At 37.4% G+C, this 26,825-nt stretch overlaps 1 protein-coding gene across 2 annotated transcripts in view; it reads left to right on the top strand.

The window, feature by feature from the left end:
* SLC16A7 (solute carrier family 16 member 7) overlaps nt 1–26,825 on the top strand; it is a 198,419-nt gene that overhangs the window by 161,807 nt on the left and 9,787 nt on the right. For both annotated transcript variants that reach the window (XM_068970669.1, XM_068970670.1), the window contains exon 4: nt 23,896–24,039. In XM_068970669.1, coding sequence (XP_068826770.1) covers nt 23,896–24,039 — 144 coding nt within the window. The remainder of the gene's footprint in view (nt 1–23,895; nt 24,040–26,825) is intronic.

Genomic DNA, 26,825 nt, shown 5'->3' with positions numbered 1-26,825 from the left:
ACTCTTTGCAACCCCATGGACTAAGTCCATGGAATTCTCTAGGCCAGAATACTGGAGCGGGATCTTCCCAATCCAGGTATCGAACCTAGGTCCTCCTGCATTGTGGGCAGATTCTTCAGCAGCTGAGCCACAAGGGAAGCCCTACTTCTGTGGGTACAATTAAAAGTAGGTCTGGGAATTTATTCATTCTTTTTTTTTTTTTTTTGAAAATTCAGCTGTCTTTATTTTTTTAATATAAATTTATTTATTTTAATTGGAGGTTAATTACTTTACAATATTGTATTGGTTTTGTCATACATAAACATGAAACTGAAGCCTATTTTACAGAGTCAAGTAAGCCAGAAAGAAAAACTCCAATACAGTATACTAACACATATATATGGAATTTAGAAAGATGGTAATGATAACCCTGTATGCGAGACAGCAAAAGAGGCATAGATGTATAGAACAGTCTTTTGGACTCAGTGGGAGAGGGCGAGGCTGGGATTATTTGGGAGAATGGCATTGAAACATGTATAATATCATATATGAAACGAGTCACTAGTCCAGGTTCAGTGCATGATCCTGGATGCTTGGGTCTGGTGCACTGATTCATTCTTTAAAGTTATTGATAATCATTGAGGGTCTACTTTTGTTGTAGTAGGTGAACTGCAAGTTTTCACATTTGCAAATAAACTCTGCAGTGTCCACACAGAGGTCAGTTGTGACCCAACTACTTGTGGGAATCTAGACTGATTTTTTAGAATGGAGATTCTCAACCATTAGTTCCACATTTACCAGCAATGATTGAAGTCTTACTCTGCAGGATACACATAACTTATTGTTACCACAGTTCAGTTCAGTCACTCAGTCACGTATGACTCTTTGCGACCCCGTAGACTGTAGCATGCCAGGCTTCCCTGTCCATCACCATCTCCCAGAGTTTACCCAAACTCATGTCCATTGAGTCAGTGATGCCATCCAACCATCTCATCCTCTGTCTTCCCCTTCTTCTCCTGCCTTCAGTCTTTCCCAGCGTCAGGGTCTTTTCAATGAGTCAGCTCTTCGCATTAGGTGGCCAAAGTATTGGAGTTTCAGCTTCAACATCAGTCCTTCCAATGAACACCCAGGACTGATCTCTTTTAGGATGGACTGGCTGGATCTCCTTGCAGTCCAAGGGACTCTCAAGAGTCTTCTCCAACACCACAGTTCAAAAGCATCAATTCTTCGGTGCTCAGCTTTCTTTACAGTCCAACTCTCACATCCATACATGACCACTGGAAAAACCATAGCCTTAACTAGACAGACCTTTGTTGGCAAAGTAATGTCTCTGCTTTTTAATATGCTGTCTAGGTTGAACATAATTTTCTTTCCAAGGAGTAAGCGTCTTTTAATTTCATGGCTGCAGTCCCCATCTGCAATGATTTTGGAGCCCCCCAAAATAAAGTCAGCCACTGTTTCCACTGTTTCCCCATCTATTTTCCATGAAGTGATGGGACCGGATGCCATGATCTTCGTTTTCTGAATGATGAGCTTTAAGCTCAACTGGGCTAAAACATTGGGCTCTCTAAAATTAGAAATACCTGAGAAAGACAGGTCTAAAAATGATAATTTTTTTCTCTATTTTCTATGCTAGTAATGCTGCTGCTGCTAAGTCACTTCAGTCGTGTCTGACTCTGTGTGACCCCATAGGTGGCAGCATACCAGGCTCCACCATCCTTGGGATTCTCCAGGCAAGAACACTGGAGTGGGTTGCCATTTCCTTCTCCAATGCATGAAAGTGAAAAGTGAAAGTGAAGGTGCTCAGTCATGTCCAACTCTTAGAGACCCCATGGACTGCAGCCCACCAGGCTCCTCTGTCCATGGGATTTTCCAGGCAAGAGGACTGGAGTGGGATGCCATTGCCTTCTCCCATGCTAGTATATAAGTATAGTTAAATGTGAGAATTGAGTGTGTTAGCTTATATATGTATATATTAGACTCACTGTTATGTAGTTGCAACTGAATAAAATATTGGTAGCTCTTCCTAGGTGGCTCAGTGGTAAAGAATCTGCCTGCCAATGCAGGAGTTGCAGTTTCAGTCCCTGCATTGGGAAGATAGTCTGGAGGAGTTACAATCCATGGGGTCGCAAATGAGTTGGACAAACTTAGCAACTAAACAGCAACAAAATATCGGTAAAGCAAAAAGCACTATTATTTAATAAACCAAGTAAGTCACAAAAAAGCACAAAGAATGACTTTACTAAGGAGCATTTTGTTTTTCCTGAGTATCTGGACCAAGTCCATATATTTTACTCTTTCTTGTATTAATTTATTAAGAGATGTATTCAGATTCCAGGTGGCATTTTTGAGCTCAGCAACTCGCTCTTGAATTGCATGCTTCTCAGAATGGAAAATCCCATGGATGGAGGAGCCTGGTAGGCTGCAGTCCATGGGATTGCAAAGAGTCGGACACTTTCACTTTTTCACTTTCACTTTTCACTTTCATGCATTGGAGAAGGAAATGGCAACCCACTCCAGTGTTCTTGCCTGGAGAATCCCAGGGACGGGGGAATCTGGTGGGCTGCTGTCTATGGCGTTGCACAGAGTCAGACACAACTGAAGCGACTTAGCAGCAGCAGCAGCAGCAGCAGCAGCAGCAGCAGAATGGAAAGGTTTAGTAGTCTTCTATTTCACTGAAATATGATTCTGTTAATAGAGCCAAGGAGTTTTCAAACTCTGACATCTCTTTACCACTTATGCTTATCTACAACAATGTTTATCCATCCGGCCTTCCTACACAGAGTCCAATACCCATAGAGAGCTTTTTAATAGATTATAAACAAAAGGGGAGGAAAATCTATCACTGCACAAAATAAAAAGCAGAGACTTTTTTTTTTTTTTCCCTGACAAAGGCCCGTATAATCAAAGCTATGGTCTTTCCAGTAGTCATGTATGGATGTGAGAGTTGATCCATAAAGAAGGCTGAGTGCTGATGAATTGATGCTTTTCAACTGTGGTGTTGGAGAAGACTCTTGAGAGTCCCTTGAACTGCAAGGAGATCAAAGCAATCAATCCTAAAGGAAATCAACTCAGAATATTCATTGGAATGACTGATGCTGAAACTGAAGCTCCAATACTTTAGCCACCTGATGGGAAAAGCCAACTCACTCGAAAAGACACTGATGCTGGGAAAGATTGAAGGCAGGAGAAGGGGATGACAGGGGACAAGATGGTTGAATAGCATAACTGACACAATGAGCATGAATTGAGCAAGCTCTGGGAGATGCTAAAGGACAGAAAAGTTGGCATGCTGCAGTCCATGGGGATTGCAAAGAGCTGGACATGACTAAGCAACTGAACAACAATACCACAAAATAAAAAAAAATATGCAAGTGTAATCTAAAAGAAATAAGCTGATTAAATTTCTGCTGGACAGATCCTTTATTTCCTTATCCCTTATGTCTTTGAGGGAGAAAGGGAACTAATCTAATTGTTTTAATATAATAGTTAATAACACATTCACACCTGCTGCATGCTAAGTTGCTCAGTCATGTCCGACTCTTTGGAACCCTATGGGCTGTAGACAGCCAGATTTGTCCATCCAATGGGATTCTCCAGGCAAGAATACTGGAATGGTTCTCCATGCCCTCCTCCAGGGAATCTTCCTGACCCAAGGATTGAACCCACATCTCTTGATTCTCCTGCATTGGTCAGCAAATTCTTGACCACTAGTGTCACCTGGAAGCCCTAATAATGAATATTGTGAGTTAAATGCAAAGTTATCCAAGCTCAAGCATGTTTAGATATTTTATTCTTATGTATGTTCAAGACTTATGAGGCAAATAAGAATCTACCCTTAAGACTTTTTCAGAAAACTTCAAATTAAGTGACAAAAACTGTAATATTTTATATTTGTGTGACATTTTAAAATTTCTAACATTCTTTAATATGCATTACCTCATTTGAATTTTGAACAACTTTTGAATTTGGGGAAGGATATGATCATCATTTTCTAGGTTACTGAACTGAAGTTTAAAAGGTTAAATAACTGTCCAAAGATCAGAAGACTAGTCATAGGAACACAAGCCTTGTAGCCCCAAGCTTCGTGCTTTGAAGTCTTTGGCATCAGGATAAGAATCCCAGATATGTCTCATTAACTTTTATCTCAACTTTTTCCAATCCTTGAGTTCATTGGCTATCTAAGCACTTTAGATTTTTTAAAAAACTACATTTTTGTCTTTACTCCACTATTGGTTAGCCATGTGACCCTCATGCCAGGCACCTAAACTCTCTGAGCCTGACTTATTATTCTGTCCATTGTCCACATGCATACTCAGTCATGTCCAACTTTTTGCAGCCCTATGGACTGTAGCCTGCAAGTGTCCTCTGTCTATAGGATTTTCCTGTTTTCATCCAATATCCAGTTATATTTACACATTACAGATTGTTGTGAGAAGTCAAATGGAACAAAGACTAAAGGTCTTCATACACTGAAAAGGTGCTGCTATGCAAATATACATATATTAGAGAAAGGCCTTAGCAGCATGTAGTATACTTTAAAATGTTACTTATTTGTGTTCCTATGTTGCAATGTAAGGGTTCTTGAATTTTTATGGGTTCCTAAGGAAATAAGCCAAAGCAGGTATATGAAAGGGTGCTATGCAGAAGAGGAGGACCATCTATTACTAAAGTCTGTTGTTTGGTTTTTTAACTGGCTTGTCTTCTTACTCTTGCCTTTCTAAGGGATCTTCAACCTCTTCCTTTCTTTATTAACTTTCTCAAATACTCAAGGTTCTTATTTTTCCACTGCTTTATAAGGGACTTACTAAAAGTCGAACAGATATTCCATACTGATTCCGCCCTTTATAATTCATCAGCCCATTCACTCCATTGAAGTGACTGCATGCTTGAGCAAGAGCCAGTTAGACTCCTAGCCTGGTTAGCTCTAGGCCTCCTTAACCCCTCCTGCCAATATGTATTTTGCAAAAGAGAGGGTGTTAGATGAAGAGTTGAGTTTTTTTTTTTTTTTTTATAGCTTTGTTGAAAAAGTATGCAGTTTATTTATTATTTATTCACTGTCCTAGACTGCTGCCTGTGGACTTTCTTTAGTTGCATTGAGCAGAGGCTACTGTTTGTTGTAGTGTGCCAGTTGTCATTGCCATGGCTTCTCTTGTCACACAGCATGGGCTCTAGGTATGCAGTCTCAGTAGTTGTGGGACACTGGCTTAGTTGCTCCATGGCACACAGGATCTCTCTGGACCAGGGATCAAACCTGTGTCCCCTGCACTGGCAGGCAGATTCTTAACCACTAGACCACTAGGGAAGTCCCAAAGTATGCAGTTTATTCTCACTAGAATATGAAAGATATCTCTGAGATTGGCCACACAAGGGAAACACAAGAAGAGAACTAGGAGATGAACAGACATATTTAAGTGATAATCTTACACCCTTAATGTGCAAATGCTGTGGATCATCTCAATTCTAACCTGACTTTCTGGCTAGAGAGGGAATTCACACAATAACCTGAGAGATTCAGGTAAGAATCACAGATATTCCTAAAATTTCCTTAAGTTGATGATGTGAAGGTGGAGACTTTGACAGTTCAGATTGTTGTAGCTATTTATTTATGTGATTAGATGTTGTTCAAAAGTTATATTTGAAAGAAAAATTAACGGATGAAAAAAGTTGTTTCCTCAATTCCATTCTCCATTGCAACGAAAACAATAAAATACTTAGGAATATATCTACCTAAAGAAACTAAAGACCTATATATAGAAAACTATAAAACACTGGTGAAAGAAATCAAAGAGGACACTAATAGATGGAGAAATATACCATATTCATGGATCTGATGAGTTAATATAGTGAAAATGAGGATACTACCCAAAGCAATTTATAGATTCAATGCAATCCCTATCAAGCTACCAAAAGTATTTTTCACAGAGCTAGAACAAATAATTTCACAATTTGTATGGAAATACAAAGAACCTCGAACAGCCAAAGCAATCTTGAGAAAGAAGAATGGAACTGGAGGAATCAACCTGCCTGACTTCAGGTTCTACTACAATGCCACAGTCATGAAGACAGTATGGTACTGGCACAAAGACAGAAATATAGATCAATGGAACCAAATAGAAAGCCCAGAGATAAATCCACACACCTATGGACACCTCATCTTTGACAAAGGAGGCAAGAATGTACAATGAATTAAAGACAATCTCTTTAACAAGTGGTGCTGGGAAAACTGGTCAACCACTTGTAAAAGAATGAAACTAGAATTCTTTCTAATACCATACACAAAAATAAACTCAAAATGGATTAAAGATCTAAACGTAAGACCAGAAACTGTAAAACCCCTAGAGGAGAACATAGGCAAAACACTCTCCGACATACATCACAGCAGGATCCTCTATGACCCACCTCCCAGAATATTGGAAATAAAAGCAAAAATAAACAAATGGGACTTAATTAAACATAAAAGCTTCTGCACAACAAAGGAAACTATAAGCAAGGTGAAAAGACAGCCTTCAGAATGGGAGAAAATAATAGCAAATGAAGCAACTGACAAACAACTAATCTCAAAAATATATAAGCAACTCCTGCAGCTCAATTCCAGAAAAATAAATGACCCATTCAAAAAATGGGCCAAAGAACTAAATAGACATTTCTCCAAAGAAGACATACAGATGGCTAAGAAACATGAAAAGATGCTCAATATCACTCATTATCAGAGAAATGCAAATCAAAACCACAGTTAGGTACCATTTCACGCCAGTCAGAATGGCTGCAATCCAAAAGTCTATAAGCAATAAATGCTGGAGAGGGTGTGGAGAAAAGGGAACCCTCTTACACTGTTGGTGCAAATGCAAACTATTATAGCCACTATGGAGAACAGTGTGGAGATTCCTTAAAAAACTAGAAATGGAACTGCCTTATGACCCAGCAATCCCACTTCTGGGCATACACACCGAGGAAACCAGAACTGAAGGAGACATGTGTACCCCAATATTCATCACAGCACTGTTTATAATAGCCAGGACATGGAAGCAACCGAGATGTCCATCAGCAGATGAATGGATAAGAAAGCTGTGGTACGTATACACAATGGAATATTACTCAGCCATTAAAAAGAATATATTTGAATCAGTTCTAATGTGGTGGATGAAACTGGAGCCTATTATACAGAGTGAAGTAAGCCAGAAAGAAAAACACCAATACTGTATACTAATGCATATATATGGAATTTAGAAAGATGGTAACAATAACCCTGTATGCGAGACAGCAAAAGAGACACAGATGTATAGAACAGTCTTTTAGACTCTGTCGGAGAGGGAAAGGGTGGGATGATTTGGGAGAATAGCACTGAAACATGTATAATATCATATATGAAACAAATCACCAGTCCAGGTTCGATGCATGACACTGGATGCTTGGGGCTGGTGCACTGAGACAACCCAGAGGAATGGTACAGGGAGGGAGGAGGGAGGGGGGTTCAGGATGGGGAACACGTGTATACCTGTGGCAGATTCTGTTGATGTATGGCAAAACCAATATGATATTGTAAAGTAATTAACCTCCAATTAAAATAAATTTCTATTAAGAAAAAGAAACGTTGTTTCCTGAGATTTATAGCCATATTTTTTTAATCCTCACATATTGCTATAAATTCATACATTCCTTTCTAGTTTCTTAAAATTCAGCTAGAAGTTTATTTTTCTAGGATACCAATAATAAAACCCAATACATTTCCTGTATAATTAAATCATCTTGAAAAGAATTTAAAACATGATATAAAAGTGAAAGCAAAATTGTCTTTTATAGCTCATGAATATATTTTGAATGGTCTCTGTGTGCTTTGTGATTTAAGTGCAAACAGCTAAGGTATAAATAGTATACCACTACAAGGTTCCTGAAAAGTCATTTTGATTTGAAACATATTTAATTTCTACCTCAGAAACATAATTTTTATAGTGGAAGAAATATTTTTGCTACTAAGAAACCTAAATAATATTCTCATCACAAGCCTAACATGCTATATCCTTCTTGAAGTTGGTGTATTTCATTGGATCATTTTCATGTGCTCTGGCTGAAGAATATCAATATCTTTCTTCAGCTGAAAGGGGGTTCCAGTAATGTCTGATGTCTAAGCATCATTTGTAATACAAATGATGGGGAGCCTGTGTTTTAATGGCCACTAATTTATTTTGAATTTATGATGCATTGCGGCCATTAAAGTAAGTTGCTTTACATCAGTTCATGGGGATTAAGAGTTCTCTTTGTGGTGAGTTTTATTTCTTGATGTCACATAGGAAAATATGCCCATTTTAAAATGAAAAAAAAAAAAAAGGAACACATTTGCAATAAAGTGGGATTAAGTGAGAAGTATACCAGCTCCATGTAATGGTTCTCATATATCATGCACATCACTGTGCATTATCATAGGTAACCATGACAGTGTTTTTAAAGAAGATACTGTGTGGCCCTACTGGTTTTCCATTATATTCAAACATAAATTTAACATGAAATTTCCACTGGGGTTTTTAAGTGCCATTTCTTCATATTTATTTATCACAGAATATTTCAGAGTAAGTAAAATATTAATTTCATGTAATAGAGGTTGCTGCTGCTAAGTCGCTTCAGTCGTGTCTGACCCTGTGCATCCCCATAGACATCAGCCTACCAGGCTCCCCCGTCCCTGGGATTCTCTAAGCAAGAACACTGGAGTGGGTTGCCATTTCCTTCTCCAACGCATGAAAGTGAAAAGTGAAAGGGAAGTCACTCAGTCCTGTCCAACTCTTCGTGACCCCATGGACTGCAGCCTACCAGGCTCCTCTGCCCATGGGATTTTCCAGGCAAGAGTACTGGAGTGGGGTGCCATTGCCTTCTTTGGTAATAGAGGTTACCATATATTTAAATACATACCAATATTAGAGTAAAATTAAGCTCTCAAGTAACACTTATCAAGTATAAATACTACCCTATGCTTGGTACTATAGGAAAAGAGAAGCAAATGCATACATTTGACCTTCAAAGAGATTATCATCTATAGGAAATAACAAGATTTGGGTAGGAAAATATATTTTAAGGCATGATTTTAGTTAAGAACTCATGGAAAAAGGTGGTGATATTTGTTCCTACATTTGACAATAGATAGTGTCAGTGGTTGGAAACATGAGAGCAAGGCTCCAAGGACAGACCATCACAGACATGGTGGGGTTTGAGTCTTTAAAGGAAGAGCAAAACATGAGTAGAAATTAGTGGTGAGAGAAGAATAAGAAGCAGACAATGAATCATGAAAGAATGTAAAAAGCAAAGTGGGAAATTGTGAAGTTGAAGACAGGTAACATGATGAATGAGCCATATCTCATTTGTAGGTATTTAGCTTTTATTCTGAAGCTGATAGGCAGTCAGTTAACAGTTTTAAGAAGAAAGCCCATGATCAATAATAAGCTTTTTGGAAAATGACTTCTGGTCAAATGATTAATATACTTGCCATTCTAAATCTAAGCTCATATTTCTATATGTTTACAGTTACTCCTTTTTTTATATATTATTTTCTACTTTATGTCTAGGATTTTTAAAAAAAATCTTTAAAAGTTAAAATATACTGCAAATACCTTTCTATTTTCTTGGAGTATTGTGATGTTTGCTTCTGAAAACCAGTGTTCACATCTCATATATCCATTCAGTTCTCTTTTTTGTGGATCTTCAATGCAGGTATTGTTGCTACAAGTTGTGTACAATAGTTTCTGGAACTTGTTGACTTCTCATTCAGAACATACACCATTTATTTGTTAAAGGATTTTATTCCTTCATTTATTTACATTTGCTCTGTGAACACTAATATAGCTGGATCCATTCATAGAGATTCTGTGTATGTGTGTGTTGAACGCTCAGTTGTGTCTGACTCTTTGTGATCCCATGGACTGTGGGTTGGCAGGTTCCTCTGTCCATGGGATTCTTCAGGCAAGAATACTGGAGTAGGTTGCCTTTCCCTTCTGCAGGGGATCTTCCCGACACAGGGATCGAACCCGAGTCTCCTGCGTTGCAGGCAGAGTCTTTACTGTCTGGGCCAGCAGGGAAGTCCCATAGAGGTTCTAGATAGCACCAAAACATAAAATGTCTCAATGTAGGGTTTTTTGGATAGTATTGTCTCCTAGATTAACAGCAATGTTACACAGATTAGAAAGTATATGCCCTACAATTAATTATAAGTAATGAGATTTAAAACTATTCTTACACTTAAAAATTGTATTGTGAATTAATAAGTGTGTGTGAGAGTCTGTGTGTGTGTGTGTAAATGATAGTTTGTATAAAGAGGTTAAATATAATCCAAATACAAAGACATGTCTAGACAATGTCATACATTATCTAAATTTCCATGAAGCTTGGAACAGCAATAAACCCTTGTCAACTGAAAGTTCTCATTTAATTTATGAATGCATGTAATGCAATAAATTTGCATGCCACTTATTTCAGGAAACCTGTAAAACAAGATATTAAACAAAATATCCAATTCTTCAAAATAAAATTGAATAACAGCTTCTCAGTCAGACAAGTGATTGAATCAAATATTTTTGTTATAATTACTTTTGGTATTTCCAAAACTGTCCTATATTATACCATAATATTTAAGAAAAAAATAATCTATTTTCCTACAGGTTTATCTGCTGGAATGCTTTCAGCATAAACACTCAATAGGCTTCCACACTACCTAAATGGGTTTCCCCAGTGGCTCAGTGGTAAAGAACCTGCTTGCAATGCACTCCTGTGGGTTCAAAGCCTGGGTCAGGAAGATCCCCTGGAGGAAGGCATGGCAACCCACTCCAGTATTCTTGCCTGGAGAATGCCATGGACAGAGGAGCTTGGCAGGCTACGGTCCATAAGGTCTCAGAGTCTGAAGTGACTGAGCAGGCATGCACACACACACTACCTAAACATATCACTTCATTCATAAGAATTTTGAAACATAGAATGAATAGAGAATGGCATCATTAGGGCTCCAAGTTTACTGTGATGCTCTTGAAACTGGTAGCTTCTGTGTTTCGGACTCAGGCCAGCTCTCTTTCTGTTCACAAGAAGGCTGTTGTGGTTCAAGGAAACATGTAAATGAGACAACATTTAGGGATTTCTTGGTAACTGTTTATAAGCAGAGGAAAATCATGCCCAGAAATTCCTAATAGGTTTCCACTCTTTGGCCAGAATTGTGTCATAGCACATTCAGTGGAGAAGGGAATGAGATTACCATGACTGGCTCTTTTAGTAAATCTCACCACAGTATAGAGTTTATTTCTCTGAGCACGTGCCTGCACAGCGAAAAACAGATTCTTGCAAGGAGTCCATGTTCTCTCAAGAGAGGAGTAGGAGAAAATAGAAGTACAATCAGTAACTAACAGTGTTAACCAAGGGAGGACTCAATTAAATATTAGTTATAATTTCTCTGATGATGACTGTATACTCTGGAATAAGTAGATGATACTAATTATTATTACTTGGTGTTTCTTTTATAGTATGCCAGAACTTACATAAAATATGCACAAAGAATACTAGGGGCACACTCTCATGGTACTATGTACCTTGGATCGATGACACAAATACATCTATATCTGTAGTAGACAATGATAAGGCCATAGGAGCAGGTGGTTCTCATACCTTTAGTTAGGACTTTTTTGATTGCTTAAAACTAATTGTTACTCATAAACAAAAGCACTTTTAAAGAGAAGAGTTAGATGAATCATGATGATACATCTCTAAAATACCTTTAATCTGGCATATGTGTTGTATTTTTGTTTCCTATATGATTTAGGTAAGACAAGAAAGAAACTCAATAGTTAAATATCCTGTTTAAAATCTTGTCTGCTATGGTAAATCCTGATATCATACCAATGTAGTGATGGTGGCATCATATGAAGATCCTAGGTACTTCCCTGTTGGTCCAGTGGTTAAAACTAGGCTTCTAATGCAGTGGCACAGGTTCAATCCCTGGTCAGAGAAGATCCCACGTGCTGCACAGTGAGGCCAAAAAGGAAGAAAGAAAGAAAGGAAGAAAATCCTCAATGAACTTAGAAAACAATTTCTAATTAAATTAAAAATTACTATCTACTATATGAAATATATTTATCCTATGCCTAAATAAATTATAAATATAATATTACACCACTGGCCTCCAAGAGCTGAAATTCTACTGATTAAAACAAATATGCAAATAAATATGTCACAAAGTAGAATATTAATACTATCTTTTAAGAGGGATAGGAACAAAGTAGTATAGTAATTAAAACTTTATGGCTTACATTATACAGATATATTCATGAAATGCATTCTGGCAGTGTTATTTAAAACTAATTTTTAAGAATAGAGGGAAGAAAAGAAAGACTTCACATACTATCCTACACACAATTAGAATTATGAGGGAAAAATATCCATGAGCAGAAATGTATTTTAGTATCCTTTGGAAATGGCCATACTGTTTATCAGTTGCTTGAAACAGACAGAAGTCTTCAATATACAAATTGAATATTCCTGACAGGCTAGTGGAAATATATGCATGTATACTTTTTAAGATACATTCTAAATTGCATATTCACATTTAAAAATCCTATTGAGTTAGACTATTCTAACTTTAGTTAAGTTTTAAAAATTGGAAATGTGTCAGAATCACTTTAAAAGTTCTGTAGTTAGATCACACTGAGATAATTCTTCAAATGAAGTTAACTTTCAATTTAGAGGAAAAGAAAGTATTTAGTAGATGTTAATACTTTTTATGAGATGATATTCATGGATTTTAAAAAAATTTTAATAGGAATTGAATTTTTCTATCATTGAATTTGTTGATATATCTTCAGTTCACTTCCATTCAGTCGCTCAGTTGTGTCTGACTCTTTGAGACCCCATGAACCGCAGCACACCAGGCATCCCTGTCCATCACCAACTCCCAGAGTTTACTTAAAGTCATGCCCATTGAGTCAGTGATGCCGTCCAAACACCTCATCCTCTGTCGTCCCCTTGTCCTCCTGCCTTCAATCTTTCCCAGCATCAGGGTCTTTTCAAATGAGTCAGCTCTTTTCATCAGGTGGTGGGATATCTTAGACTGCAAATATGTAAAAGGTCAATGTCAGTTTGTGTAGAAAGTGGCTTAGAGTTGAAATTCTTTAATGAGTCAGCTCTTCACATCAGTAGACCAAAGTATTGGAACTTCAGCTTCAGCATCAGTCCTTCCAATAAATATTCAAGGTTGATTTCCTTTAGGATTGACTGGTTTGATCCCTTTGCAGTCCAAGGGACTCTCAAGAGTCTTCTCCAACACCAGAAAATATGTACAATGTTATGAACTTTGTCCATAGTTCTTTAAGCACTCTGTCTACCAGTTCTAATCCCTTGAATTTGTTACCTCCACTTTATAATCATAAGGGATTTGATTTAGGGCATACATGAGTGGCCTAGTGGTTTTCTCCACTTTCTTCAATTTAAGCCTGAATTTTGCAATAACAAGCTCATAATCTGAGCCACAGTCAGCTCCAGGTTTTGTTCTTATTGCCTATTTAGAGCTTCTCTGTCTTTGGCTGCAAAGTCAGGACAGAGGAGCAAAAAATAGGAGTGTGCCCTTCCCTTTAAGGGGACCAGATAAATTCCTTGTATCACTTCTGCTCTTGGCTAGAACTTAGTCAGGTGGCCATAACTACCAGAAAGACAGAGCAATAGTCTTTTAAGATGGAGGGCACTGTCAATCAACTATGCTCCCTTATAAAATTTGAAAAAAAAAAAAAAAAATATATGGAGGATAGAGTAGCCAGCCAACAAATCAGGGTTCTTACTTAGGAATAAGAGGAAACTAGATATTGGGGGAAATCATAATACATGGGCCTTGTTAATTCTTCTAAGTGCTGAGGCAGTAGGTTTGGGTTGAAACTGAGCCTTCTTTTATTTATTGATTTACTGATTTATTTAGCTGCACTGGGTCTTAGTTATAGCATGCAGAATCTTCCATTTTCCTAGGAACATACAGGTTCTTTAGTTACATGTGAGATCTAGTTCCCTGAACAAGTATCGAACCCCACCCCCTCTATTAGGAGCATGGCGTCTTAGCCCTGAAACCGGGCCTTCTGACTAAAAACCAAACCAACCCTATAGCTGCTCCATGTATACTCTTCATGATGGAGAATCTCAACTCTAAGCCACCAACCCCCTTTTTGGTTTCTGTTGCTGCTGCTGCTAAGTCACTTCAGTTGTGTCCGACTCTGGGCAACACCGTAGACGGCAGCCCACCAGGCTCCGCCATCCCTGGGATTCTCCAGGTAAGCACATTGGAGTGGGTTGCCATTTACTTCTCCAATGCATGAAAGTAAAAAATGAAAGTGAAGTTGCTCAGTCATGCCTGACTCTTAGCAACCCAATGGACTGCAGCCTACCAGGCTCCTCCATCCATGGGATTTTCCAGGCAAGAGTACTGGAGTGAGGTGCCATTTTTGGTTTGTATGACTACTCAAACCATTCTTTCAAAACTTTTGTGTGCCATCTTATGGGTTTTCTTGATGGGTTTGGTAGTAAAGAATCTGCCTGCAATGCAGGAAAATGGGGTTTGATTGCTAGGTTGAGGAAATCCGCTAGAGAAAGGAGTGGCTACCCACTACTGTATTCTTATCTGGAGAATTCCATGGACAGAAGAGCCTGGTGGTCTAAAAATACTAGTTGAGTGTTGTGTGAATACATAATGACTCTCTTCAGCTGATGTAAGATTCATCTTCTGTAGAACTAGCTGAACTCTATTTAGTCAAACTAAGATAGTTATCATTGAGCAATTTGCTCCTTGAAGATGATTTACATGTGTGACGTTTTTATCTTCATCCTTCATAAAAGCGAATGCAATAGCTGCTTCGATCAGCCCTGGGTGATGCTAAAGCTGAAACTCCAGTACTTTGGCCACCTCATGCAGAGAGTTGGCTCATTGGAAAAGACTCTGATGCTGGGAGGGATTGGGGGCAGGAGGAGAAGGGGACGACAGAGGATGAGATGGCTGGATGGCATCACCGACTTGATGGGCATGAGTTTGAGTGAACTCCAGGAGTTGGTGATGGACAGGGAGGCCTGGCATACTGCGATTCATGGGGTTGCAAAGAGTTGGACACAACTGAGCGACTGAACTGAATTGAACTGAATTATTAGGAACTCTTTCCTCATGTTTTTTCACTGACCCCAAATGAAAGGAGATTACATAGAGAGAGAAACCAGGTGGACTTTCAGTCCCAATTTCAGTGCAGGAATAAACCTCAGGCATATTAATAAGTAGTGAATGAAGAAGCTCTTACCCTCTGCTCAAATGAAAATAGCAGCAATTTTATATTTCAAAAAGTTCCTTTGAAAAATCTTTCAAATTTAGAAAAACTCCATTAGTAAGAAAAATACTGTCATAGTAAACACAGATAAATTTCTGTAATTGCAAACAACTTTCTCCTAGTCCTGCACTAGTGCTTTTTGTCATTTGACTTGACAGGATACCACATATACAAATTTGAAATAAAGCAAATGAAAAATAAATTATAGCAGTTTATCATTTCTTCTGTTAGTGTTTATGCTATGCATAAAAATTTTATAGAACTCAAATTGATAGTCAATCCCAATTCATGGTTTTAGATTGATAAAATATATTTTATGAAATGTTCCACACATAACATACTCTCCAAATTGTCTCACATTTATCATGTACTCATGCAACATTCAAAAGAAATAAAAATAAGCACTATGAGTTCATGTTTACAGAAGAGAATAACAATATACCAAAGAATATACCAGTTCACATATTCATGTTTGTATGTCACATACTTTAAAAATATGTAACAAAAATCTGTGTTTAAAACAATATACAAAATTTGAAGTTAACAGTAGGAGAGATATAGTAGTTTTATTGAGTCTGTAAGAACACTTTTGATGATTAGCTAGAAAGATTTGAAGGACTTAAAAATGCCATTTTAATTAAAATAGAAAACTTTATTTTGTATTGAGATATAGCTGGTTAACAATGTTGTGATAATTTCAGATGGACAGCAAAGGGACTCAGCCATATATATACATGTATCCATTCTTCCCTAAACTCCCTTCTCGTCCAGGCTGCCACGTAACACTGAGGAGAGTTCCATGTGTTATACAGTAGGTCCTTGTTGGTTATCCACTTTAAATATAGCAGCGTGTACACGTCCATCCCAAACTCTCAGTCTCTTTCCCCCATCCTTCCCCCATCCCCTACAACCATAAATTTGTTCTCTGAGTCTATGAGTCTGTTGCTGTTTTGTAAGTTCATGTGTATCATTTTTTAGATTCCATATATAAGGGATGTCACAATGATATTTCTCCTTCTCTGTCTGACTTACTTCACTCAGTATGACCTTCCCTAGGTACATCCATGTTTCTGCAAATGGCAACATTTCATTCTTTTTAATGTTTGAGTAATATTCCCTTGCATATATGTATCAAATAATCTTTATCCATTTCTCTGTTGATGGGCATTTTGGTTGCTTCCATGTTTCGACTATTGTAAATAGTGGTGCCAGGAGTATAAGGGTGCATGTTTCCTTTCGAACCATGTTTTTCTCTGGATATATGCTCAGGAGTGGGATTGCAGGGTCAGGTGGTAGCTCTTTTTTTTAGTTTTTTAGTTTTCTCATACTGTTCTTCTTTATAGTGGCTATAGCAATAAACATTCCCATCAACAGTTCAGGAGTGGTCCCTCTCTATACCCTCTCCACCGTTTATTGTTTGTGGATTTTTTTTTTTTTTGATGATAACCATTTTGACTGGTGTGAGGTGATATCTCATTGTAGTTTTGGTTTGCATTTCTGTAACTGAGCTTCCCTCGTGACTCAATGGTAAAAGGTCCACCTATAATGCGGGAGTTGCATGTTTGATCCCTGAGTTGGGAAGATCACCTGGAGAAGGAAATGGCCACCCACTTCAGTATTCTTGCCTGGAAAGTCCCATGAACAGAGGAGCCTGGCGGGCTACAGTCCATGGTGTCACAAAAGAGTTGGACACAACTTAGCGACTAAACAACAAAAATAATTAGTGATTCAACATTGTCTTTTTCATGACTGCTGTTTACTAAAATGAAAGGAAGTAAAATGAGAAAATAACCAGAGAAAAGTATGGTGTACCAAGAATGGAGGAAATGAAGTCCACATTTCCAAGAGTCCTCTCCCTATAAAATCACAAAGGACGGGTTTAATTCCTTCTGCAACGAGTTGTGACAACACGTGTGAAGTGAGGTCTACAGAAACTTCATTAGAGACTCGATGCTTAAGATTTCTACTGGGTTGTTGTTCAACTGACATTGCCCATCTGGCATGTACCAAAATTTCAGACTCCCAGAAGGAAAGCAGGCATACCACATAAATTGCATTGTTTGTAAAAAAACAAGGCAGGTATAGTGAGCCAGTCTTATTTGTTAGGGAGTGGTGGGAACATTTCTGAAATCCAAGTTCCCAGATGCCAGCCAGGAGCCAATCTTGAAAGCAGGCTTTCGTAAGGATGGCATCCTTAGCTCTGCTATTTCTGCACAGTAGTTAAAAGCACAAGTTTTATAATGAGATGATCCTGGGCTCATATCCACATCCTACCATGAATATTGATGTTGACCTTGAAGAAGTAATCTGAACACTGCATATCTCAGTTTTGTCAACTGTTAATAGCTTTAATTAGGCAATTAATTATTTAAGCCATGAAAATCAGATGCAATAATGCATGTAGAATTCTCAGCATGTTTCCTCAAAGAGTAATAATTTGATAAATGTTGATGAATAATAATAGTACCCTGGGTCAGGAAGATTCCCTGGAGAAGGGAATGGCCACCCACTCTGGTATTCTTGCCTGGAGAATTCCATGGACAGAGGAGCCTGGTGGACTACAGTCCGTGGGATCTCAAAGAGTCAGACACAACTGAGCGAGTAACACTACTATTACCATATGGCAGTTATCTTAGGACAGATTGTATGAAGAAGACTCAAACCAATAAAATGGACAGCATGTATTTTTGTTCATGTGTGTGTTACCAATTCTAAGTCCAGCAGAAATTCTAAGAATAGGCAAATGCTGTAATTTATAAGAACCCACAAAAACTTCCTTGCTACAATTAATATTCTTTTGCTGAGTGTTATGGAGCCACATCCATAAAAGTCAGAAGTAGCTTTTAGAAGACAAACAAGTAGCTGAACAATGGGGATAATATTTTGATCCTTACTTTGCTCTCTGATGAAGTCCTCCTTTACAACTTCATAGCTAGCATGAAAGTGGCCATTGCATGTGACACTAAAATTCTGAGATAGATTGGAAAGCTGGATCAGAAGATAAGTGGCTAAATGAGTCCGATTTAGTATACTCTGATATTTTTGTGTATGTTTTTGGGTGGCTCAGACTAAGCGTCCACCTACAATGCGGAAGACCCAGGTTCAATCCCTGGCTCAGAAAGATCCCTTAGAGAAGGAAATGGCAACCCACTCCAGTATTCTTGCCTGGAAAATCCCATGGACGGAGGAGCTTGGTAGACTACAGTCAGTCTCTGGGGTTGCAAAGAGTCGGACACGACTGAGCGACCTCTCTTCATTTTGGAACAAAGATATTATTATTCTTGCATACTATTTCTTTTAACTGCTTGACAAATAGAATGAAGCATTCTGATGAGCAATACTTTTACTCTACCAACATATAGGCTCAGATATAACTCTCTCAGCAGGTAGATTTTCCTTTTTTGACATAACTAATGATTAAGTACTATGATTACCTAAAAAACACATTCTGAGTAAAAACTTTCAGAATGATTGAATTAATAAGTGAATGAGTGAATGTACTCAGAATATAATTAGGCCTAAGATTCCTCAACAAGGGACACCTGTGAAGCTAGTTCATGTTTAACAAAAATCATATACAATCAGAATTTATTTTCTTGAAACTTTTTTCTTGTTATTGTAATAAACCAAGTTGCTTATAAGGTTGAAGAGATATGTTGGATGGTTTTGTGTTTTTATATCTAATGTTAGAGGTCTCCTTAGGCTAATATTAAGCATTTAGAGATAGCTTATAAAATAAGCATATTTTATTCCATATCATAATTTTAATTTTCTGTCCATAACCTTTTCAAAATAAAATAATTTATGACATAAGCATTTAATATTGAGGGATAAGGAATGTTGATTATTTATCACTTATCAAGTATATCTTTTTGTGCTAGAAAAAAGTATAATTGTGTGAGCATATTCTTTACAGGATATCATTTAACTAAGGTATCTAATTTAAAGTTATTTGTTAAAATTAGAACACTCATTGCATCTTGATGGATGCCATTATGGAATTTATCAAAGCTTGCCCCCCCAAAAAGTGCTGACACATCTAAATATTTTCTTTAGTGGCTGCCTTTAATCAGTCACAGTAATGGGAAATAGTCTTCATATGGTTAACCCCCTCTATAGATATTATTTCTCATATGTTGCAAATGAGGTTTTGATTCATAGATTGTTTTAAAATTTAAATTTATACTATTTAGGCAAACATATTTATAAAACAGTAATCAACCCATTTGTTAGTTATCAAGGCATCACATATAAAACAGAATATGTAATATCAGTGAAACTGGGAAGAAATCATTGTTATTAGTCCAAGTATTGATAAGTACCTCTGATAATCTAGTATCTATCAAAGCATCCATCACAGTTCTTAAAATAACTTATTGATTATTTCTTCCTCTGGAACATAATGCATTGAGGATTATAGCTGTGTTTTGCTACTTTATCTTAGGTGTCTGTCAAGTGACTTTATACTAGGAGCTCAGGAAATGCTGCACTGAACTGATCTGAGTTGAATTGAATTGAACTGAATTGATATTTTAAAAAAGGACTCTACACCTAGATTTAGTTATTAATCAAGTTAATCAATTGATTCAGACTCTCTCCTTCTCATAAAGGCTATTTGAATTTAACTTTATGCTTTTACTTAAAACATTCATTTCCTAACCACTATATATGTTATAATAAATAATCATATTTTATATATAATATATATAAAATTTCTTCAGATGGGTTTTTCCATAATAGGGACAGAATTCTATTCTTTTCACATGATCTTGTACAATTTTCATTTATTTTTCCCCCCTCCAACCCTTTTGATCTTACTGTTGTTGTTTAGTCGCTAAGTTGTCCAACTCTTTTGCAACCCCAAGGATTGCAGCCCACCAGGCTTCTCTGTCCATGAGATTTCCTAGGAAAGAATTCTGGAGTGGGTAGCCATTTCCCTGTGCAGGAAATCTTCCCAACCCAGAGACCGAATCCAATGCAGGAGTCTGCATTGCAGGCAGATTCACTGCTAAGCCAGCAGGGGAGCCCATTGATCTTATAGAGCTGTCTTACATATGGCCTTTTTCAGTTTTATTTTGTTTGGTATTAAACGCAAAATGTGGTATTCTGTTTTTGAGTTCTTTTTATAGAATTATGTGTTATTACCAATATCCATTCAAAAGATGTTGTGTAGTAATATTTAATACTATTTGGCCGTGACTATTTTTATTTATGCATAAGAATAAAAATACTAAGTATAGCTGTGTGATAGAGTGACTAAGATAAGGTATGTGTGTGTGTACTCGTGTCCAACTCCTTGCAACCCCATAGACTGTAACCCACCAGGCCCCTCTGTCCATGGGATTCTCCAGGCATGAACACCAGAGTGGGTTGCCATCTCCCTTTCCAAAAGGAAATATAGAAAGAAAGAAAGTGAAGTTGCTCAGTCATGTCTGACTCTTTGCGACCCCATGGACTGTAGCCTACCATGCTCCTCCATCCATGGAATTTTCGACTAAGGCTCTACTGATAATGGAATCTCAGTGTGTTTTAAATACCATCCAAGTAGAAGTTCTCATATGTAATGCAAATTTTTAAAGTTTTAGTATTAACTAAAAATCATTTAGTTTTTTCTAGCCTATATATTGGGCTGAGAATTCTGACCTAATATAATGTTTTTCTTCAAAACAGAACAGTTAGTTTCAGATGAAATATAATTTTAAGCTAAAAAGAAATGTGAAAGCAAATGATTTACATTTGGACAGGTCTTATAAAGAGGTATGGACTTTCACTGAATCTAGGATTGTTAAGTTGCATCACTATTTTATAAAGCACCACTAAAGAAAGAAATTCTGCATATTAAAATTAGACCCAACTCTTCTAATATTTAGAATTTTTATTTCCAAAGTAGTTTTTTAGACATAAACATAAATTATTTTAATCATTTTGATCACTCCTAAATATTTTGTATGCGCACACATACACATACATCAGAAAATGTACATAAAATAGATTGCATAAGTCACTCCTAAAACATCATCCTATTCAGTATCCAGCTCTTCAAAACTGATTTTTGAGTCAGAGTATTCGATGTGCCTATTTCCCACACTAAGATTGTTCCTTTTTTGTGAGGTGCCTGTCTTAATAGAGAGAGCCTTCGTTTTCTCTGGCTGTTCCATCTAAACTGCTGCACCCATTCTAAAAGTTTTGATGGTGGGACTTTCTTGACGTTACCAGAAAATATCAACAGAAGCTTTTTCACACAACAATCAGGATTCATATTACTTTTTCAAATGGTCTGATTGAAAATTGGGCAATCGTCATTGTCTAACCAAGCCACAGAAATAACCTAATAATTTCAGTTGAGCTATTTCAAATCCTAAAAAAAATGATGCTGTTAAAGTGCTGCAATCTATACGCCAACAAATTTGGAAAACTCAGCAGTGGCCACAGGACTGGAAAAGGTCAGTTTTCAATCCAATCCCCAAGAAAGGCAATGCCAAAGAATGCTCAAACTACAGCACAATTGCACTCATCTCACATGCTAGCAAAGTAATGCCCCAAATTCTCCAAGCCAGGCTTCAACAGTACGTGAACCATGAACTTCCAGATATTCAAGCTGGATTTAGAAAAGGCAGAGGAACCAGAGATCAGATTGCCAACATCCGTTGGATCATTAAAACAAAGAGAATTCCAGAAAAACATCTACTACTGCTTTATTGACTATGCCAAAGCCTTTGACTGTGTGGATCACAATAAACTGTGGAAAATTCAAGAGATGGGGATACCAGACCACATTACCTGCTTCCTAAGAAATCTATATGCAGGTTAGGAAGCAACAGTTAGAACTGGACATGGGACAACAGACTGGTTCCAAATTGGGAAAGGAGTATGTCAAGGCTATATGTTGTCACCCTGCTTATTTAACTTCCATGCAGAGTATATCATGCAAAATGCCAGACTGGATGAAGCACAAGCTGGAAACAAGATTGCCGGGAGATATATCAATAACCTCAAATATGCAGATGACACCACCCTTATGGCAGACAGCAAAGAGGAACTAAAGAGCCTCTCAATGAAAATGAAAGAAGAAAGTGAAAAAGTTGGCTTAAAGCTCAACATTCAGAAAACTAAGATCATGGCATCTGGTCCCATCACTTCATGGCAAATAGATGGGGAAACAAAGGAAACAGTGGCAGACTTTATTTCCTTGGGCTCCAAAATCACTGCAGATGGTGAGTGCAGCCATGAAATGAAAAGACATTTACTCCTTGGAAGAAAAGCTATGACCAACCTAGATAGCATATTAAAAAGCAGAGACATTACTTTTTCAACAAACGTCTATCTAGTCAAAGTTATGGTTTTTCCAGTAGTCATGTATGGATGTGAGATTTGGACCATAAAGAAAGCTGAATGCCAAAGAATTGATGCTTTTGAACTCTGGTGTTGGAGAAGACTCTTGAGAGTCCTGGGAATGCAAGATTAAACCAGTCAATCATAAAGGAAATCAGTCCTGAATATTCATTGGAAGGACTGATGTTGAAGCTGAAACTCCAATACTTTGGCCACCTGATGCGAAGAATTGACTCATTTGAAAAGACCCTGATGCTGAGAAAGACTGAAGGTGAGAGAAGGGGATGACAGAGGATGAGATGGTGGGATGGCATCACCGACTTGATGGCCGTGAGTTTGAGTAAGCTCCAGGAGTTGGTGATGGACAGGGAAGCCTGGCATGCTGCAGTCCATGGGGTCGCAAAGAGTCAGATATGACTGAGTGGCCAAACTGAAATGAATTCAAACATACCTAATGCATGGAAGCAACATTGCTACCCTTGGTGGCCCCTGATGAACAGGGATTGTTAAGAGACTGTCAGTATAAGAATCCTCATTTCTAATATAATGAGATATGTAAACAGTTGGGGCCTTAAAATAAAAAATATGGTATTAAAAAGTCACAGTGGGGTATAATAAAAAGAAAAACAAGTCAGCTTCAATTAAAGGCATATATCTGTGTGCCTAAACACACATACTCCCAAAAGTAAAATTCTAAGAGATAGATCATTTATATAATCCTTAAATTTTTATTAAATAAATTTATCTGCATTTATTAAGATATTTAGGGCTTCCCCAATGGCTCAGCATTAAAGAATCTGCCTGCCAATACAGAAGACATGGGTTTGACTCCTGGGTCAGGAAAATCTCCTGGAGAAGGAAATGGCACTCCCCTCCAATGTTCTTGTTTGGGAAATCCCATGGACAGTGGAGCCTGGTGTGATACAATCTATAGGGGACACAAAAGAGTCAGATATGACTTAGAGATTAACAACAAGTTTAGCTATGTCTCATTAAAAAGCTTTTCTGTCAGAAGTTGAATTATTATGGTCCTACCAAACTTGATATTAAATAATTCTAATTGATTATTTTATGTGCTTGTAGATATATGGGTAAAGACAACCAGTCAAATGGATTGGAAAGTATTGAAAAGTTTTCATGTTGTTCCATATAAACTAATACTTTTCTTTGATCGTTAAAATGTGTTTTCTCAACTTTCAAAATTAACATATGTTATAAATAAATAAATAACCCAGGAACTGAATATTTCTTAACTTCTTCTCTACCTCAGGTCCTATAAGTAGCGTTTTGGTGAATAAATACGGTAGCCGGCCAGTGGTGATGGTAGGAGGTTTGTTATGCTGTTTGGGTATGGTCTCGGCCTCTTATAGTACCAACGTAGTAGAGCTTTACTTCACAATGGGATTAATTTGCGGTAAGTGGAGATTTGTTTTCAGCTTATTTTCTTCTTAACACTTCTACTGTTTGCAAAGTTCTGTCAGAAGCATGAGCAACAAAACAGTCTTATTTTCTTTGATTTTTTTTTTAATATCAGATGCTATATACTTTAAAGTATTGTCATCTGGTATTTTAAACTCCTGGCTATAGGCTGACCAATCAAACTAATTTCAAGAAATGGAAAAAGCAAGTTATCAGACATGTTATGGCTATGATATAAATGTCAAAAAGAAAACTTCTTTGGTTTGTTTTTACTGTTTCAACATTTAATCTTCAGGCCATGAAGACTGACATGGCCACACAGACTCTGGCATATAAATAGCTTCATTTAAAAAAAAAATGCTTTCACTACTTATTACTATTAGTGTCTGACTGATCACTCATAATAGGTTAAAAATGGTGTCAAAAAGATGTTTCCTGGATTCATTGATTTAGCTTTAACATAGAATTGTTGCTCATGTTTTGATTAGTGATAGAGCTCTGCATGAGCCTCCCTACTTTTTCTTACTAAAGGATTCTATTTAAAAATTTGAAAGACACATTTGTCACTAAACACAAATATTTTAAAATGAGTTCCTGTCATTTGGTTATAGTTGTTTCTTAAGCATGTCTGTAGGCTCTAGCTACCTGAATATGCACATTTGGAAAATATGATCTTTATTAGCTTCAACGACTTCCCTGGTGGCTCAGATGGTAAAGCATCTGTCTATGATGCAGGAGACCCAGGTTCAATCTCTGGGTTGGGAAGATCCCTTGGAGAAGGAAGTGGCAATCCACTCCAGTACTATTGCCTGGAAAATCCCATGGACAGAGGAGCCTGGTAGGCTACAGTCCATGGGGACTCGCAAAGAGTCGGACACAACTGAGCGACTTCACGTTCACGTTCACATTAGCTTCAACAGCAAATTGCACTAGTTTCCCAAGTTTTAGAAAAATTAGACTTCAGTATATAAAGAAATTTAATTGTTTCCTTTTGCTCACAGATAAAAAGGTAAATATATCTTTTATGACTTTAAGTCAGTCTGACCTTGGATTAATGCATCATTTGATTGAAAAATTAGATGTATTAAAGCCTACAGTAATAGTGATGTTAAAATCCACTCTTTACAACCTATGGACAACTCTTCTTTTTTGACTTTGTAAAACATCTTTGACATTCTAAATGAGAATCTTCTTATATCTAAGAATTGTCATGGTGGAGAGAATAGTGTTTCCTTTGTGAAGAAATACTAGGTACAGCTGACCTTGAACAACATGGATTTGAACTGCAGGGGTCCACTCTACTACTCAGTCCATAGTTGGTTGAATCCTAAGGCGAGCTGGCTATAAAGGATACATAGATTTTTCAGCTGTGTAGAGGGTGAGCCTTAAACCCCACATTGTTCAAGGGTCGGCCATATTTCATTTGGCCATAGAATTCAGGCTGGGCCCACAAAGTCATGTATTAGGAAAAAGGTGATTTTGATGTTACTGTATCATAAATATCAATTGTATTTTATGTTATTCTAACTTCAGTTCCATTTATTTGAGTCTCAAAGGCTCTGGTGCTTCTAGTCAACCATTAAATATAACTTTAAGAGATTTATCTTAAGTCATTATCAGCCAATATTTCTTGGTATTTGAAATCATTCAGGTCTAGCTTTTAAACCTAACTCAGCACATATTAGCTGTGTGATTGTGGATAAATACCCCTCCTTATGCCTCCATCTCTTTGTCTTTAAAATGGAAAAATGATAGCTCTTTCCTTTGGAAGGAAAAGGAAATATGTAGGAGGAACCATATATTCATTTGTAAAAATAAACTATATATTCATTTGAACTATATATTCAATGAACTAGATATTAATTCATTTGTTAAAAAAAATGAATATATGATACTTTACAGAGTATCCAGCATTTTGTCACTTTTAAATAAATACTAACATATAATAATCATCATCACAAAAACATTATACATCATCTTGGAGCTGTAGACCTCACTTGATTTTAGCAAAACCCTTTTATGTTCTTGTTGAAAGAACTGGAATTTAAGAAATCTAAGTATTTTGCCCAGTAGTACACATAAGTAAGTAGCTGAGACAGACTTAGATCTTTTCATTTCAAATGCCATGCTCCTTTTACCATGTCAAGTAGGAAATAGATGACCACAAACTCCTAAGGAGAACTTGCATTAACATGTGAAAGCAAAATTCCAGGTGACAGAATAGGGGCACAGGAAGGAAGATGGCATAGGTAAAGAAATTTGAACCTCAAAGCACAATTCCTGGGAATTTGAGTCCTTCCTCTTACAAGCTGCTGACAATAGTTTCATTACTTAGACCTTGGATCTATTGATAATTACACTCATTCTGCATATCTCACAAGTATGGCTAAGGTAGAATCGGAGAGCATACTGCCCTGTCATTCACCAAAACTGCTTACTGGTTCCTTCATATCAGTTTTTTGGAACACTGTTCAGTTCAGTTCAGTTCAGTTGCTCAGTTGTGTCTGACTCTTTGCAACCCCATGAACTGCCACATGCCAGGCATCCCTGTCCATCATCAACTCCCACAGTCTACTGAAATTCATGTCCATTGAGGCGGCAATGCCATCCAACCATCTCATACTCTGTCGTCCCCTTCTCTTCTTGCCCTTGATCATTCCCAGCATCAGGTCTTTTCAAATGAATCAGCTGTTCACATCAGGTGGCCAAAGTATTGGAGTTCAGCTTCAGCATCAGTCCTTCCAATGAATATCCAGGACTGCTCTCCTTTAGGATGGACTG

This window comes from Capricornis sumatraensis, chromosome 4 (genome assembly GCF_032405125.1).
Source record: "Capricornis sumatraensis isolate serow.1 chromosome 4, serow.2, whole genome shotgun sequence".
NCBI lineage: Eukaryota > Metazoa > Chordata > Mammalia > Artiodactyla > Bovidae > Capricornis > Capricornis sumatraensis.
The sequence above is the reverse complement of the archived record's forward strand: the minus strand, read 5'-3'. Positions and strand labels throughout refer to the sequence as shown.